This window comes from Carassius auratus, unplaced genomic scaffold (genome assembly GCF_003368295.1).
Source record: "Carassius auratus strain Wakin unplaced genomic scaffold, ASM336829v1 scaf_tig00033155, whole genome shotgun sequence".
In the NCBI taxonomy this organism is placed as follows: domain Eukaryota; kingdom Metazoa; phylum Chordata; class Actinopteri; order Cypriniformes; family Cyprinidae; genus Carassius; species Carassius auratus.
In genome coordinates this window covers 15001-30785 of record NW_020526056.1, presented here as the reverse complement: position 1 = coordinate 30785, position 15785 = coordinate 15001, and the positions used below count along the sequence as shown (strand labels likewise).

The 15785-nt window shown below is 37.8% G+C and overlaps 1 protein-coding gene and 1 pseudogene across 1 annotated transcript; one reads left to right on the top strand and one right to left on the bottom strand.

Annotated features, from left to right (window-relative positions):
• The window catches only part of LOC113081116 (netrin receptor UNC5C-like), a 35937-nt pseudogene extending 23818 nt beyond the window's left edge, over positions 1 to 12119 (top strand).
• A 371-nt stretch (positions 12120 to 12490) lies between these two features.
• On the bottom strand, positions 12491 to 14604 carry LOC113081115 (bone morphogenetic protein receptor type-1B; the record flags this gene model as incomplete). Its single annotated transcript, XM_026253156.1, has 3 exons — positions 12491 to 13093; positions 13168 to 13298; positions 14385 to 14604. Coding segments are annotated over 3 exons (477 nt in total), but the record flags the coding sequence as incomplete, so codon positions are not given.
• Between the last annotated feature and the right edge of the window lie 1181 nt (positions 14605 to 15785).

Below are 15785 nucleotides of genomic sequence, written 5' to 3'. Positions count from 1 at the left end.
GAGAAAATAACTTTACAAGGCAGCATTATAATTTGTAATTTTTTAATTATTTTGTTATATTTAGTTAACTAATCAATAAATAAAAAAATATGAAATATACAAAAAGGCAAAATGTAAAGAAAAGTATCAGTGTTGTTATTAATCAGTGTAGAAATTGATTAAATAAATAAAAATATATGGTACATAATTAACTTAAACTTAAAACCTTAAATGTTTTCATAGCAAAATAAAGTGTAATGATAATAAAAATATGCAGCTCCTCAGAATCAGTTGTGGTTGCAACAAAGTGGTTGCCGAGCAACACACTGAAGTAAACAAAGGTGTTTGTTACTTTGTAGAGTATTTCACAACAGCTTTGAACACGGCTCAGCCAATCAGAATCAAGGAGCGGAACTATCCGTTTTTTTTTTTTTAATTATTAAACTTTGAAATTACCAATTACTATTGAATACTATTATGTTATGCAAGAATTAAGCCCCATTCAAACCAAGCATGAAGACTATAAAGATAACGATATTACCGTCCACACCAGCGGACGGTATCGTTAGTTTAGGAGATTTAGTAGAAGTGTGTGTTAAAGCCTGTCTGAGCAAGTGGAGATCCATAGGTGCTGATGATGTGTGTGTGTGTCCAGGCCGCAGGTGGACGACACACAGGAGACGGTCCTGAGTCCGGTGGTCAGCTGTGGTCCTCCTGGGGCTCTCCTGACTCGACCCGTCATCATCACCATGCACCACTGCGCCGAGGCCGACAGCGAGGACTGGCTCATTCAGCTCAGGAGCCAATCACAGCAGGGCCAGTGGGAGGTGAGTGGGCGGGGCCAGACACACTCAAATCTGCTCACCCTGAATCCCTGGAAAAATGACGGGAAAAAGTGTGTGAACCCTGAACACATCAGATTAGGAGTAAATATATACTTGTAAAAAAAAAAAAAAGCATTTACTGAATAAAATTTCAGAAAAAAAAAAAAAAAAAAAAAGACTCAAAGTATTAATAAAACTCGCTAAGTCTCGTTTCTGCAGCAGACGTGTTGCACAGGTTTCTCTATTAATAGTGTGTGTGTTGTGACTGTGGTTGGTGGACTGATCAACTGGAGGTCAGACGTGTGTGTGTGTGTGTGTGTTTACATGCGTCATGCATGCGGCGCCCTGCAGAGATCCGGACGTGTCCAGCTGGATATCAGACATCTGTCACGACTCACACTCAGCACAAACTAGCCCCCCGCCGGCCTGTCATTTGGTCATCTGAGCGAGTGTGAACTCTCCTCCGCTCGGCCTGTTATTATCATCACACACTGCACCACGCTGGCCAGCTCATTACACTCCCAGAACAGCTCGCTCACAGCCCTCATTACATCACACTCACAGCACACTACAGTCAGACGCTGACACTGAATGAGCTCCGCAGTCATTTACCGCAGTATTCAGATGCACTTCATAGAACACTGTGATGCATCCTGATACCCTGATTAACCAAGTGTTATTATTGTTACAGTAAAAACATTTGTAAAAATGTTATCAATTAAAAAAAATAAAAAATTATATATATATATATATATATATATATATATATATATATATATATATATATATATATATATATATATATATATATATATGTATGTGTTTTGTCCATAAACAGTCTTACTGAAATGTCTATAAAACACTGACTTAAAATCTTTAAATATAATATATGATATCATAACAAATAAAATGGTAACAAGTTTCTTTTATTAAAATAAAGCTGAAATAAATTAAAGTATAGAGCAAATATTATTTGAATAACTTAATCCAACTTAAACTTAAATGACCATTTAAAAATGTTATGCTTAAAATGACTAAAAAAGATAAACCCTTAAAATATTAAATATTAAAAAGAAAAAATGATAAAAGTAGATGAAAAAATACAAATACTAAAACACTGAGCAGACCAATTATTCTCACTGTGAATGTGCAGATATTTTATATTTATAGTTATAATAAGAATCTTACCAGCAGTGTGTTTATCTCTGGTGTCAGCGCTCACACACACACACACACACACACACACACACAGAGAGAGAGCCGTGCTGCTCTTGAGCTGCTTAGCAACAGTCTGTGACCTTGTCTCCTCTTATCAAACATGAAATAGTCTTGGATCTCCTTCAGCCGCTCACGAGGAGAGCCGTCCTGTTGTCTTCAGATGAGATAAACTCTTGTCAAATGGATTTCGTCCTGCGCTCTTCCCTCCATCTCTGTCTCTCTTTGGCCTGAAATAATGAGCACTTCCTGTTGCCCAGAGACTCTGTGGCCCGTTGTTCACACGCTCGGTTCCTGTGTGCATGCATAATCTGATCCAGAGAAAAATGCATGTTTGTTTTCTTCAGAAGAATTCTTCTGTTTGATTATAAATTAAGTGAAGATTTGATTTAAAAAGATTTTAAATTTCCTGTCAGGTCACACGCAGGAAAGCAGCTCTGACCTGGTCAGCAAATGCACAAAAAAGAGGCTATCAGGATTAAATGAGGACTGAAAGGAATAGTTGACCCAAAATTGAAATCGAGTGTAGGTGGATTCCTGAAAATGAAAAAAAATAAAAACTGCATTAAAGTATCATAACCATAATCCAAATGACTCATGCACGCTCCTGCATATTCAAATGAGGTGTGCTGCATTCATTTATCCAACACATTTTCATGCATGTAAAGCATAATGACTTGAATTTCTGTTTCTTTCATTTAAAAAAACACAAATTTGGGAATCAGTCTATAAATGAATCTGAATGGCTCATGCATATTCAAATGTTATGGATTCAATTATGCAATGCATTTTCATGCACGTAATGCATAATGAATTCAATTTCAGTTTGTTAAAACATCAAATCATATGACTTGATAGATTGATAGTGTTTTTTTGCTAATTAACCTACTGTTCCATTCATAAAACCAAAAATCAAATGACTTGACACATTTGTTGCCTTTTGTGAATCAGTCTATTAATTAATTCATATGACTCATGCAGTCATAATTGTTCAAATTTGATATTATGCATTCATTTATGCATTGCATGTTCATTCACTTAATGCGTAAGAACTTGAGTCAAATGAATTGATAGATTTATAGTGTTTTTTGAGGAATCAACCTATTGATTAATCCTTATGACTCATGCATATAAAAAATTGGTGTTCTTCATTCATTTATTCAATGCATGAAGCATATTCCTGCACTTAGTGCATAATGACTTAGTTAAAACAATAGCATATGACTTGATACAAGTATAGTGTTTTTTGGGGACTCACCCTTTTAATGAAACCACATCACTCATGGATATTCAAATTCGGTGTTCCACATTAATTTATGCAATGCACTTTCATGCACTTAATAAAAAACAACTTAAATTTCATAAGTCATATGACTTAATGATACATGTTTTTGTCCTATTTTTCGTCTGCTAGTTACTGCATTAAAACATCATTCAGAACATGCAGAACATCAGTGACATATTTAGCATTTTTGGTTGCACTTTTCCTTTAAGCGATGAGATTATTACTTTTGCAAAAGGTCTGTGTTTCCAGGTTTTGAGCAGTGCTGAATATTCCTCACACGTTGTTGTTCTCAGTGTTTGAGGAATATGCTGTTACTGAAGGATGTGACTGTGATAGATACTCAGACAATAACGCCACATCTGTGACTGGACCTTTAAACAAAGAAATAACTATCGATTGCATCTCAGTCTGACAGGCGCGGCACAATCATATCTGTGTGTTTGTGGAGACGATGATGAGTGTGCTTGATCTCACATGGCTCGTAAATACTGCTTTCCCACCAATAATGTGCCGTTTCAAAATACATCTCCATCCTTACGAGAGACCAGTCATTTCCACATTCATTTCTCTGCACTGTAAATATTATATTTCCACTCGCATCACGCTGAGCGTGGCCGACTCTTTGATTTGATGTGTTTGCCGAGCGCTCTTCAAAAAATGTGTTTCATTTTTAGAGCATTTCTGTTTTTCTCTTATGAATTCACTGTTTTTTCTGGAGTCTATTTTCCAATAAAGAGAGAAACTTGCATGAATTTGACGAGCGCATCGGCTGTGATGAGAAAATGCTGCATTGGCTTTAAAAATATATTAAAAAATAAATGTACTAGTGCTGTCAATCGATTAAAAAAAATTAACTAATTAATCGCACAATTTTTTAAAATTAATCGCGATTAATCGCGATTAATCGCAATTAAAAGACTGAAACTTTTTGGATATGTAAATGTTAAATGTAAATAATTAATGTAAACTCAAGACAAAGAAACTATTTAAATTCAAAATATGATTGTTTATTGGAATTTTTGTTTAACTTGTAACACAGATTTTCTCATGTAAACAACATACCTGCAATAAACCATCAATATCTTCCAAATTAACTGTTGGCTTGAAAGCCATATTTATTACAGAAATAAAAACACAGGCATGTAAGTACCATTTGAATTTCAAAACAATCAATGCCAATAAAAAACAAAAATGATTTCCATGTTGAATTCTAAGTGGACTGCAAAAAAATTCCAAAGTATAGTCATTGCCAGTGCTTTAAGTGGGCCGGTATGCACCGGTACTCAGTACCGCCACTTCCAAATATATCTCTTGAACGTACCGCCACCTCTCCATGCGCCCAGAACGTGCTTGTAGCGTACCGGTACGCTCATTTGGACATCTGTTTTAATAGAGGTTTTAATCTTTTACCTGCGCTGCCGATTTTCAGAGCGCCCTTCACAATGCAAGCTTCCTAATTCATCCCACCCAGAGCAGAAACTACATTACCCATTCACCCTTAAGTTATACAAGTGAATAGCGCATGTGTCGCTTTTCCCACTGTTAAGTGTCAACAACTCAACGTGGCCGGAGAAGGTGTGTGAAACTCGTTGTGAGTTATACTAAAGCAAAATCTTGAGTATTTATTGTCTGATAAACATTAAAAACTGTCTGCGGAGGTTGAGTCGTCCTGCAGCCCCCGCTGGCTGTTCATTGGCTGCAGCATCTTTTTTCTAATTTCTAAACAAATACCGTAGACGGCAAGGCACAAATTTAGATATTCATTTATCTAATTAATCTATAGCCTATGCACAAAGACAATATGATCTTTTTGTTCCCTTTTTGTTTTAAAGCTTGATGAAGAGAGCGCAAGTTGCTGCAGCTGCGAGGAGGACAGTGATGCACGCGTACAGGAGTGATTGACAGTTCGCGGCACTGTGTACAAAAAATACTCCGCTACACAATTATTTCGTTATTTTCATTTAAGCTTATTAACGTTAGCGTTACAGAAAGGTCTGATTTACGCACTGTTACAGTCATTGTTTTTTTTTTTTTTTTTAAACAATGACATTTGAGTTCATGATTTTAATGTTGCTGTTTCTTGTGGCAGACTAAATGAAGAGTAATGTTTCTTGTGGCAGACTGAAGAGTAATCCGGCAGAGTTTTATACTGAAACTTTCCGTCTAAAAGTCCTTCCTTGGTCTTATCCATATTTCTTTGCACGTTGAACACACATAGGCCACAACTGGAAATAAAAAAAACTGCAACCGCGTTAATTGCGTTATTTTTTTTTAACGCGTTAAATATTTCAAATTAATCGAATGCGTTAACGCGCTAATTTTGACAGCACTAAAATGTACATAAACATAAATTTGACATTTCCATAAATCTTTTCAATGGTAACATTAATAGCAATCACATCACCTAATCAAAAATGCAGTGTTAAAAATCTAGAATTGTATAACAAAAATAGTATATATTATATATATATAATTTTATATTTTATATATATATAAATATACATAAATTTTTTAAAAGCAAATATTTTATATATCATATTTTATATAATATATTAATCCTGTAATAGAATCGAAGTATGTTCATGTTATATAGTATGTTATCATTGAAAATGAGTTTGTGTCTGTGTCTGGGTTGTGTTATTGAGAGACGAGCTCGACTGAGAGCTGGAGTAAATAAATCATTCTGGAGGCATTAGCCCAGTTTTCCGTCCTGTTTGCTAATTATCGCTAACACTCAGATCCCGCGCTCCCTCAGGATCCGTTCAGCTAACGGCCAGTCATAACAGAGCTGTTTAACAGCCAAGCCGGCGATAAACTATTTTAATTCCTTTTCTCTCGTCTGTAATGGGATGACATTAATGACAGTGTGGAGCTGGTGCGAGCGTCAGGATTACAGACACACTCAGACCCGCATGAGCGTGAGGTCAGAGGTCACATAAACACACACAGACGGACTGCACAGATATAGCTGCTCTTTACACACACTGCTGGTGGCCAATCTGAGTGGAAACATCAGAAATAATAATAATATAAACCATTAACATACAAGTAAAACAATAATCTGTAGTGGTCTGTTTCACAGAGATAAAGGATAGGTTTTAGTGAAATGTTACAAATATAGAGAAAGAGAGAGATGTATTGTTTTGTATTTTCTTCTAAAATTAAATTTAATGGTAATTTATAGTATTAGCTATATACATTATTATTATATGAAATATTATGATATATTATTATATAATAATATAAAATGAATAATTATTTGTATATTATATATGATGATCATATTATAATATAGTTAGTCTTATACAAACATTAACATAAATGTATTTCTCATATGTGTGTGTGTGTGTGTCTTTGAGTGTTTGTTGTGTGTGTGTGTTTGTGTGAGTGTGTGTGTGTGTGTGTGTGTGTGTGAGTGAGATTGAGAGTGTGTGTGTGTGTGTGTATAATGACATGGGTATGACACAGGTATTACAAGGAGAGGGTTCTTATGAGGACATAACCCATGTCCCCATTTTTCAAAACACTTATAAATCATACAGAATGAGTTTTTTTGAGAAAGTAAAAATGCACAAAGTTTCCTGTGAGGGTTAGGGTTAGGTGTAGGGTTGGTGAAGGGACATAGAATATACAGTTTCTACAGAATAAAAACCATTACACCTATGGGATGAACACACTTTACACAGAAACAAACATGTGTGTGTGTGTGTGTGTGTGTGCAGGACGTGGTGGTGGTGGGCGAGGAGAACTTCACCACTCCCTGCTACATCCAGATGGACGAGGAAGCGTGTCACATCCTGACGGAGACGCTGGGCACGTACTGTCTGGTGGGTCAGTCGGTCAGCGCCGCCGCCGCTAAGAGACTGAAGCTGGCCATCTTCGGTCCGGTCAGCTGCACCGTCCTGGAGTACAACATCAGAGTCTACTGTCTGGACGACACGCAGGACGCGCTCAAGGTTTGATCACGCAGCTTCACGAAGCTCAGGCTGGTTCACTTTAGTCACACAGGAAGATATTTGTTATACAAGTTCACCGATGAAGTCTCAATCAAATCAAAGTGAAAAGAATATTAGTTAACTGAATGTGAACAACTTATTTTTGTTAAAGTGAACTTGTTTCTGCTGATAGTTTGTAGCTGAACTCTATTGACTTTAAAAGTTCGGCACGACTTGTTTATTTACTTGAAACCATGAGCAGCCTTTAACTGAAGTTTCACAGTCGCTTCATCAACTCTGAGTGTGTGTGTGTGTGTGTGTGTGGGCGGGTGTCAGCAGCAGATGTAGTGTAGGTGTCAGCAGGCACGCCACAGCATCATCTCAGTATAAACAATGATATGAATCTGATTTCTGTGAGGCCTGGACACTGAAGCCGCCGCAGAACCGCTACAGTGTGACGTGTGTGTTCCTGCTGAGCGCTGACGGACTTCCTGTGTGTGTGTGTGTGTGTGTGTCCGTCAGGAGGTGCTTCAGATGGAGAAGCAGATGGGAGGGAAGCTGCTGGACGAACCCAAGTCTCTGAACTTTAAAGACAGCACACACAACCTGCGTCTGTCTCTGCACGACGTCCCACACACTCTCTGGAAGAGCAAACTCATCGCCAAATACCAGGTACACACACACTGAACAACACATTCACTAAAACACACACATATGCATGTAAGCTTGCACACACACACACACACACACACACACACACAGGGGCAAGAGCATGTACGGTTTGAGCCAATATTTTGCTCCAGTATCTTGAAGTTTAGGGCATAACTGCATTTGTAAACGTGTTTCTCTTCATACAGCTGACTGTTGACAAACATGATGCAGTGTAAGATGACGTACAGGTCTGGGACCAGTGTGTTAACTGTGTTAAAATATTTTCATGTTAATTTTTCACAATATAGTTATTCATAGTATATGTATATATGTATGCACAGAAGCAGTCTCAAGTCTCTGGGGTGTATTTGTAGCAATAGACAATAATACATTGTATGAGTCACAATTATACATTTCTCTTTTATGCCAAAAATCATGAAGATATTTAGTAAATCTCCTACCATAAATATATCAAAACTTCATGTTTGATTAGTAATATGCATTGCTAAGAATTCATCTGAACAACTTTAAAGATGATTTTCTCAATATTTAGATGTTTTTGTCTCCCTCAGATTCCAGATTTTCTAATAGCTGTATCTCAGACAGATATTGTCTTCTCCTCACAAACCACACATCACTGGAGAGATCATTTATTCAGCTCCAGATGATGCATTCATCTCAATTCAAGACAATGGTCCCTGGTGACTGGTTTTGTGCTCCAGGGTCACAGTATATATATTAATGCGCTGGATGTATTGTGTGTGTGTGTGTGTGTGTGTCAGGAGCTGGCGTTCCAGCAGGTGTGGAGCAGCTCTCAGAGGAACCTGCACTGTGTCTTCACTCTGGAGCGCTTCAGCTCCTCCACACTGGAGCTCTGCTGCAAGCTGTGTGTGCGACAGGTGGAGGGAGAAGGACAGATCTTCCAGCTCAACACCACGCTGTCTGAGGTCAGTCTCACACACACACACACACACACACGAGTCGCACTGATATAGAACACACTTTACTATCAAAACACTGGATCACACACACTGAACCAATTAAAAGAGAGCCTTGTACAGAGGACAGAAACTTTCATTAAACTCATCACAAGGATATTGTGTCGTTTCGATGGTTTTCAAAACTACTGTTTAATAACCATAACATGCAACTCGTAAGAGCCTTTCTAGAATTTAAGAATGTTTTTATTGTTGTTGTTTTTTAAGCTGCAGCCTGCGACTATTGGTCTGAAATGAACCCTCACTTTAAATGTTCTAATAATTTTTAAAGAATATCATAATGTTATGCATTAAATATGTATAACTAATATGTGACTACTAAATAAAAAAAAATAAGAACTAAGTAGACATTATAAAAACAGCAAATGCAAAAATGTATAAAAATGAAAGCAAAATGTAAATGATAAAATACTAAATTATTAAAAAAGCTTTGAACTCTTGGCTAAAACAAGTGCATCTCTTGAACACATTTGATTTATTTGGTTCAACAAAATTCTAAATCATTATTTATAGAGAAACAAGTTTTAAATAATTGATCATTGTTTTACCTTTTTAACAACTCTTTTAAAGTTTTTGAAAGAAATTTATTATAAACAGTATAAACATTTTTTATAAATGTTAAATATTCAGACAAATATTTTTATGTATTACTATTTATTATAAATAGTATTTGACATTTATATAAATATTCTGACAAATATTTATATATATTTATGCTTATTATCCTAGGTTTTGATGTATTTATGTATTATAAACAGTATACTTTTTGATTGTATAAATAATAAAAAAATATTTGAGAATTTGTTTCATGTTAGACGAATAGATGCATGGAGGGATAGATGAATAGATGGATGGATGATGGATAGATGGATGGAGAGATAGATGATAGATGGATGAGAGATGGATGGATGGAGAGATAGATGATGGATAGATAGATGGATGGCTGGAGAGATAGATGGATAGATGATGGATGGAGAGATTTATGGATAGATAGATAGATGGATAGATGGATGGATTATTAACTGTCCTTAAAGAAAGCATTGTTGCGCTCTGATCAGAAGGTGTGTGTGTGTGCGTGTGTGTGTGTGTGTGTGTGTGTGTGTGTGTGTGTGTGCTCAGGACTCTCAGTGCATCGACACGTCTCTTCTGGATCCGGCCAGTAACATCACTACACTGGTGGGTCCCAACGCCTTCCGGATCCCTCTGTCCATCCGGCAGAAGCTGTGCGGGAGTCTGGACGCTCCACAGACGCGCGGGAACGACTGGAGGATGCTGGCGCACAAACTCAACCTGGACAGGTCCGAGACATTCACTCTTACTATAGCAAGTTACTATTTTATTTTTATTTATTTTTTTTGGATAAACTGTATTTTGTTTGTTTTAATGTTTTAAATTTTTACTTTTTAATTGCATTTTATTTTACTGAAAAATTTTTTTTTTTTCATTTTCCTTTTGTTTGAATAATTTAAAATATATATATTTTATTGTATTGAATTTTTTAGTTTAACACCACAAAAGTCCCATCTGCCTAATCAACACATTTTAACAAAAAATCAGAAAGTCTGCTGTGGTTGGTTAATGTAAGTGTCAATCAGACTGCAGCCTCATCTCTGATTGGCTGTTTCCGTTTGAACATTTAAAGTCAGATTTAGTTTGTGTTCATATTTCAGTGCACATTAATAGTTTATCACTGCTGGTTTAATCGTGTAATAAACAGTGATAAGGTCACATGACGTCCTGCAGTGGTTTTCTGTGTTTGCACTCGTCTCAGCAGGGGCGTCTCATCTATCCCAGCATGCCGAGCTGCCAGCGGTGTTGCCCCTCCCCTGCTCTCTCAGTCTGCCTGTATTTGTCAGTTTTCCCAGCATCCTCTCCTGCTGTGTTTTCTGTGTAAATGTGTCGGAGCAGCGACTCGTGGAACCAAATAAACAAACCAAACCTTCACAATCTCATAAGTAGAGTTTAAAACATCATTACGTCTGACACTTTACATGCTTGAAGACGTTTACATGAAATCACTGGTATATATGACCTAAATATTTTTATGCAGAGCACAATGGGATTTCATGAGAGTGGTTGGTGTTGATGTCCCTGTCAGTCACACGTCTGATCTGTCGCTCCGCAGGTATCTCAACTACTTCGCCACCAAGTCGAGTCCGACCGGCGTGATCCTGGACCTGTGGGAGGCGCAGCACTTCCCCGACGGCAATCTGAACCGTCTGGCCGCGGTTCTGGAGGAGATGGGACGCCACGAGAACATCATGAGCGCCGAGCACTGACACCCGTCCTTCCCAGGAGTCCCAGCGGATCACTGTGAGCGCGGCACACACGCTCCACACTCCCATCCCAATCAGTTTCTTAGGAAACATGACTTCTGTGTCCAAATACTGGACCTCTGACTAGACGTCACGTGACTCGTGGCAGCTCGGAGGTTACTTTCTATCAATCTGTTGAGAAATGCCTTTATTTATATTCCATTTTTCTCTCGGCGTCTCAGTGTTTTTTGCGCCACCCAGTGGACTGAGCCTGTAACTACACGTCTGTCCAGCCTCCTGTAAATATACATCTGAACTGTAAAGTTTAACAGTGTTATTCTTCCGTTTTCTTTTGATTATTAATTGTTTCGTTGCATAGTGATCTGTGTGTAATCAAAATTTAGAGGGAAAATGGACAAGCGGATATCTTTGAGCGCCGTTTTGTTAAACGTTCACCCTCTTGCTTCGCAACTTATGCGTGATCGTGAATTTCTGGACGCGTTTCAGGAATAAACTTTACTGGCCAGGATTCACAGAACGTTGTTTCTGAAGAGCTCTGTCTCTGATTCTTCAGCTGAAGGCCAATCGTTGTGATTTCATCAGACGGACGGCAGCGGAGCGAGTGATGAACGGATGGATGGATGCATGCGGTAAAACACAGTGTACAGAGACCAACTTCACTAATAGCCATTCGAGTGTTTGTACTTCACCTTCATTCTCTTGTCCAGATTTCTAAAGCTGTCTATGCAAAATCTGCATCCTTTATAAAGCAAATTATACACGTTTAAAACCGCTAGCAGCCGCTTTCCATAGTTATCATACGATTATTATATTTATAGTGAGGATGTTACTTATTCTTTTATGGCACGTTCATGACGTAATTCGCAAACGCTTGCATCTCCTCTGTGAAGTTTCTGTACAAAATGTAAGAAAGAATTTTTAAACAAGCAATAAATTATATTTATATGCAACACTGATTTGGAGTGCGTCGTCGTTATTACGTGTTTATATGCGAATATCAAAAGTCATAAAAAAAAATTTGTCATTTTTTTTAAATTAAAAAACTTTTTTTTTGTATATTTATTCTTTATGCATTTTTGTTTCAGCACTGCAAAAGTTGAATCTGTCTAAATTAACATACTTTTTATCAGAAGTGCTAAGGATTGAGTATTTTACGCAAAGGCAATATATTAAATGATGGCTTAATTTCTTACAAACATGCAAAGAAACTTTGAGAAGTAAGTGAAAACAGGTGTAGCTAAAAAAAAGTGTTTTTTTTACTATTTTCAATTTACAACGTGAAAATGTTGCTGTTTCGTTGTAAGAAAGAAAGAAATAGCACAGAGCATGTCAGACCTTCATTTTATTAAAGGGACGGGAATGTTAAACACTATTTATCACTGCATTTACATAGAACTAGGAAATATTAGACTTTTACATGTGTGTTAAATAAGGCACAAGGTAACATGAAAGAAAACATCCTGTACAAACATTGATGTAACGCACCAAAACGTTTCTCTTTAACTCATGCCATTCAATATGTACATTCATTTTTATTCATACGAGGAGTGAGGAAACGACTGGACGAATTCTTCTGGAAACCGTGAAGGAAAAAGCTTCATTTGTAATGTTGTGTGAGTTGGAAAATACATTTGAGTGGTTTGTCTGCTTTCTTGAGAGTGAGTTGCATGGGTGTTCAGTGTCTATCTGAAGGAGTGTGACCCGTGGTGTCCTGCAGGGGGCGGTGTTTCTCTGTCCGGTGAGCGGCTTGAATAAACTTTCACAGAAAGCAGGATAAAGCCCTCCGGACGGAGCGACGCTCGTCTCACAGTTTGATGTCCTGAGACTCGGACATCTTGGCGAGCGTCTTCTTCACCCGCAGGGCGGTCAGACGGGACGCAGGATTGTGAGCCCAGCACTCGGTCATCAGTTTGCCCATCTGCCGCAGACACTGGACACACAAACACACAGGTCAGCTTCATACAGTACATGTTCACACAGAACATGAGAGAAAACACAGCCTGCCTCGTCGCTGCTCCAGCGGTTGGGGAACGAGGGTCTCTGTCTCTTGACACACACCACCTCCCTCATGTCCTCGTAGGACGGGTCGGTCGGGACCAGCTCGTGATACGGCAGCAGATACTCCTCCACCATCCCTGCAGAACAACAAGCGTCTGTTTACTGCCAATCAATCTTCTGTGAGGGATTCAGGTTTAAACTCTCTTCTGAATCACCTTTACACTTCAAATGATAAAATACTGTGTGTGTGTGTAAGCACGCGCACTAGGGATGGGACGATTACCGATTTGACCATAAATCATGATTAAATTTTCCACCCTTTAGTATTTGAAAACTTGAAAGTTTGGAAAGTTTCCAGCACATTTTAACAATACTGTGGTTGTTACATTATTTTCTCATAAAACTCCTAAACACTGTTTCTCCCCCACTAGCTCACTATTGTAACTGTATATTTTCAGTATGCTTTAATCATCTTGTTTACTAAACACCGTGATCACAAGTGTCTATGTAAAACGCTCTGTAAAAACAGATTGTAGCAATATTTTTGGGGAAAGCACACAACATGCACATTTTAACTTGTAATTTTTCACGTTTTTCATTACTCATTGCTTCCATATGCTTCAGTTAAAGCCATCAAACCATCTTACTGAAAATTATAGGGTGGAAAAACTACATTATTATTGATTCTGCACCAATCACAGAAATCAAAACAAGCTAGCCCCGCCCACACAGTTCTTTAGCTCCACCCACTCACATATCTTAAAGTCTTTACATCTTTGATCTCATTCATTAACTTCACAGTATGGTATCCTTTTCTTTTAACTTTAAATCAACATTTGTAAAGTGATTCATCCCACAGCTGCTTGCTTTATTGGTTTGGTTTGGTTCACAGCTCTTTAATAAATACATTTTTAACAATTATAAAATCAATATATTAATTCAGTTAAGAATTACTTACACTTTTATGTGTTTATTTTATTGCACTTCCTTTAGGTAAAGTGTATTTTGAATGTTCTCCTTTCACTGCTCTGAAACAAACCAAATAAACTAAAATCTCTCCACTGACTGATGCATGAAACAGTTTAAGCCTGTCGAGTTTCACCCGAAGGAACTGAGTCTTCTGGAAAAGTGGACGCCCACTAATGCAGTCCACAAAGGCTGTGAGGACTACAGAAAAGAATCAGATCCTGACAGATCAAATCTAGCAGCTGGGCTGGACTCACCGCCGGACACACATCTCCTGGCCATCTCCCACAGGATCAGGCCGAAGCTGTACATGTCTGCCATGATGTAGGACTGGAAATGGCAGCTGTTCAGGCTCTCGTCCAGCACCTCTGGAGGCATGTAGCGTTTGGTGCCGACCCGTGTGTTGGGAGGGATGTCCACTTCATTAGTGTCACTGACAACGAACCCACAGCAGACAAATATCAGAGACAAATCAAATCACCGGAACATCATCAACTCTTTGAGATTGAACATTTTTAGCTGTTGCCACATTATTCAATATGTCACACACATACATACATACACATACATACTGCTCAGACTTAGTATTGTGGCCTGTGTATTTGTTGCTTGTTCTGGCACCCAAATGCAATATGATACTACTGACAGTGTTTCTAAATGCTGGATTAAGTGTTGTCTTTGTCTTGTTGATACGACTGGTAGACTAAAACTGAATTGCCCTACAGGGATAAATAAAGTTGTTTGAATCTTGAAACATACATACATACATACATACATACATACATACATACATACATACACACACACATACATACGCATACATACATACACACACATACATACACACGTACATACACATACACACACATACATACACATACATACATATACATACATACACACACACGTACATACACACACACGTACATACACATACATACATATACATACACACACATACACATACATACACACACACACATACACATACATACACACGTACATACACATACATACACATACATACATATACATACATACACACATACATACACACACACGTACATACACATACATACATATACATACACACACGCACACACGTACATACACATACATACATACACGCGCACATACACATACATACATACACGCGCACACATGCATACATACGCATACATACACACACATAAACATACACATACATACACACATACGTACATACACACACATACATACATACACATACATACATACACGCGCACACACACACATACATAAATACATACATACATACACATACACGCGCACACACACATACATACGCATACATACACATAAACATACACATACATACACACATACATACATACATACATACACACACACACACATACATACATACATACATACATACACATACATACATACATACATACACACACATACATACACACACATACATACATACATACATACATACACGCGCACACACACATACATACATACATACACATACATACATACACGCGCGCACACACACATACATACACACATAAACATACACATACATACACACACATACATACACACATACATACATACACACACATACATACATACATACATATACATACATACACACAAACGCACACACA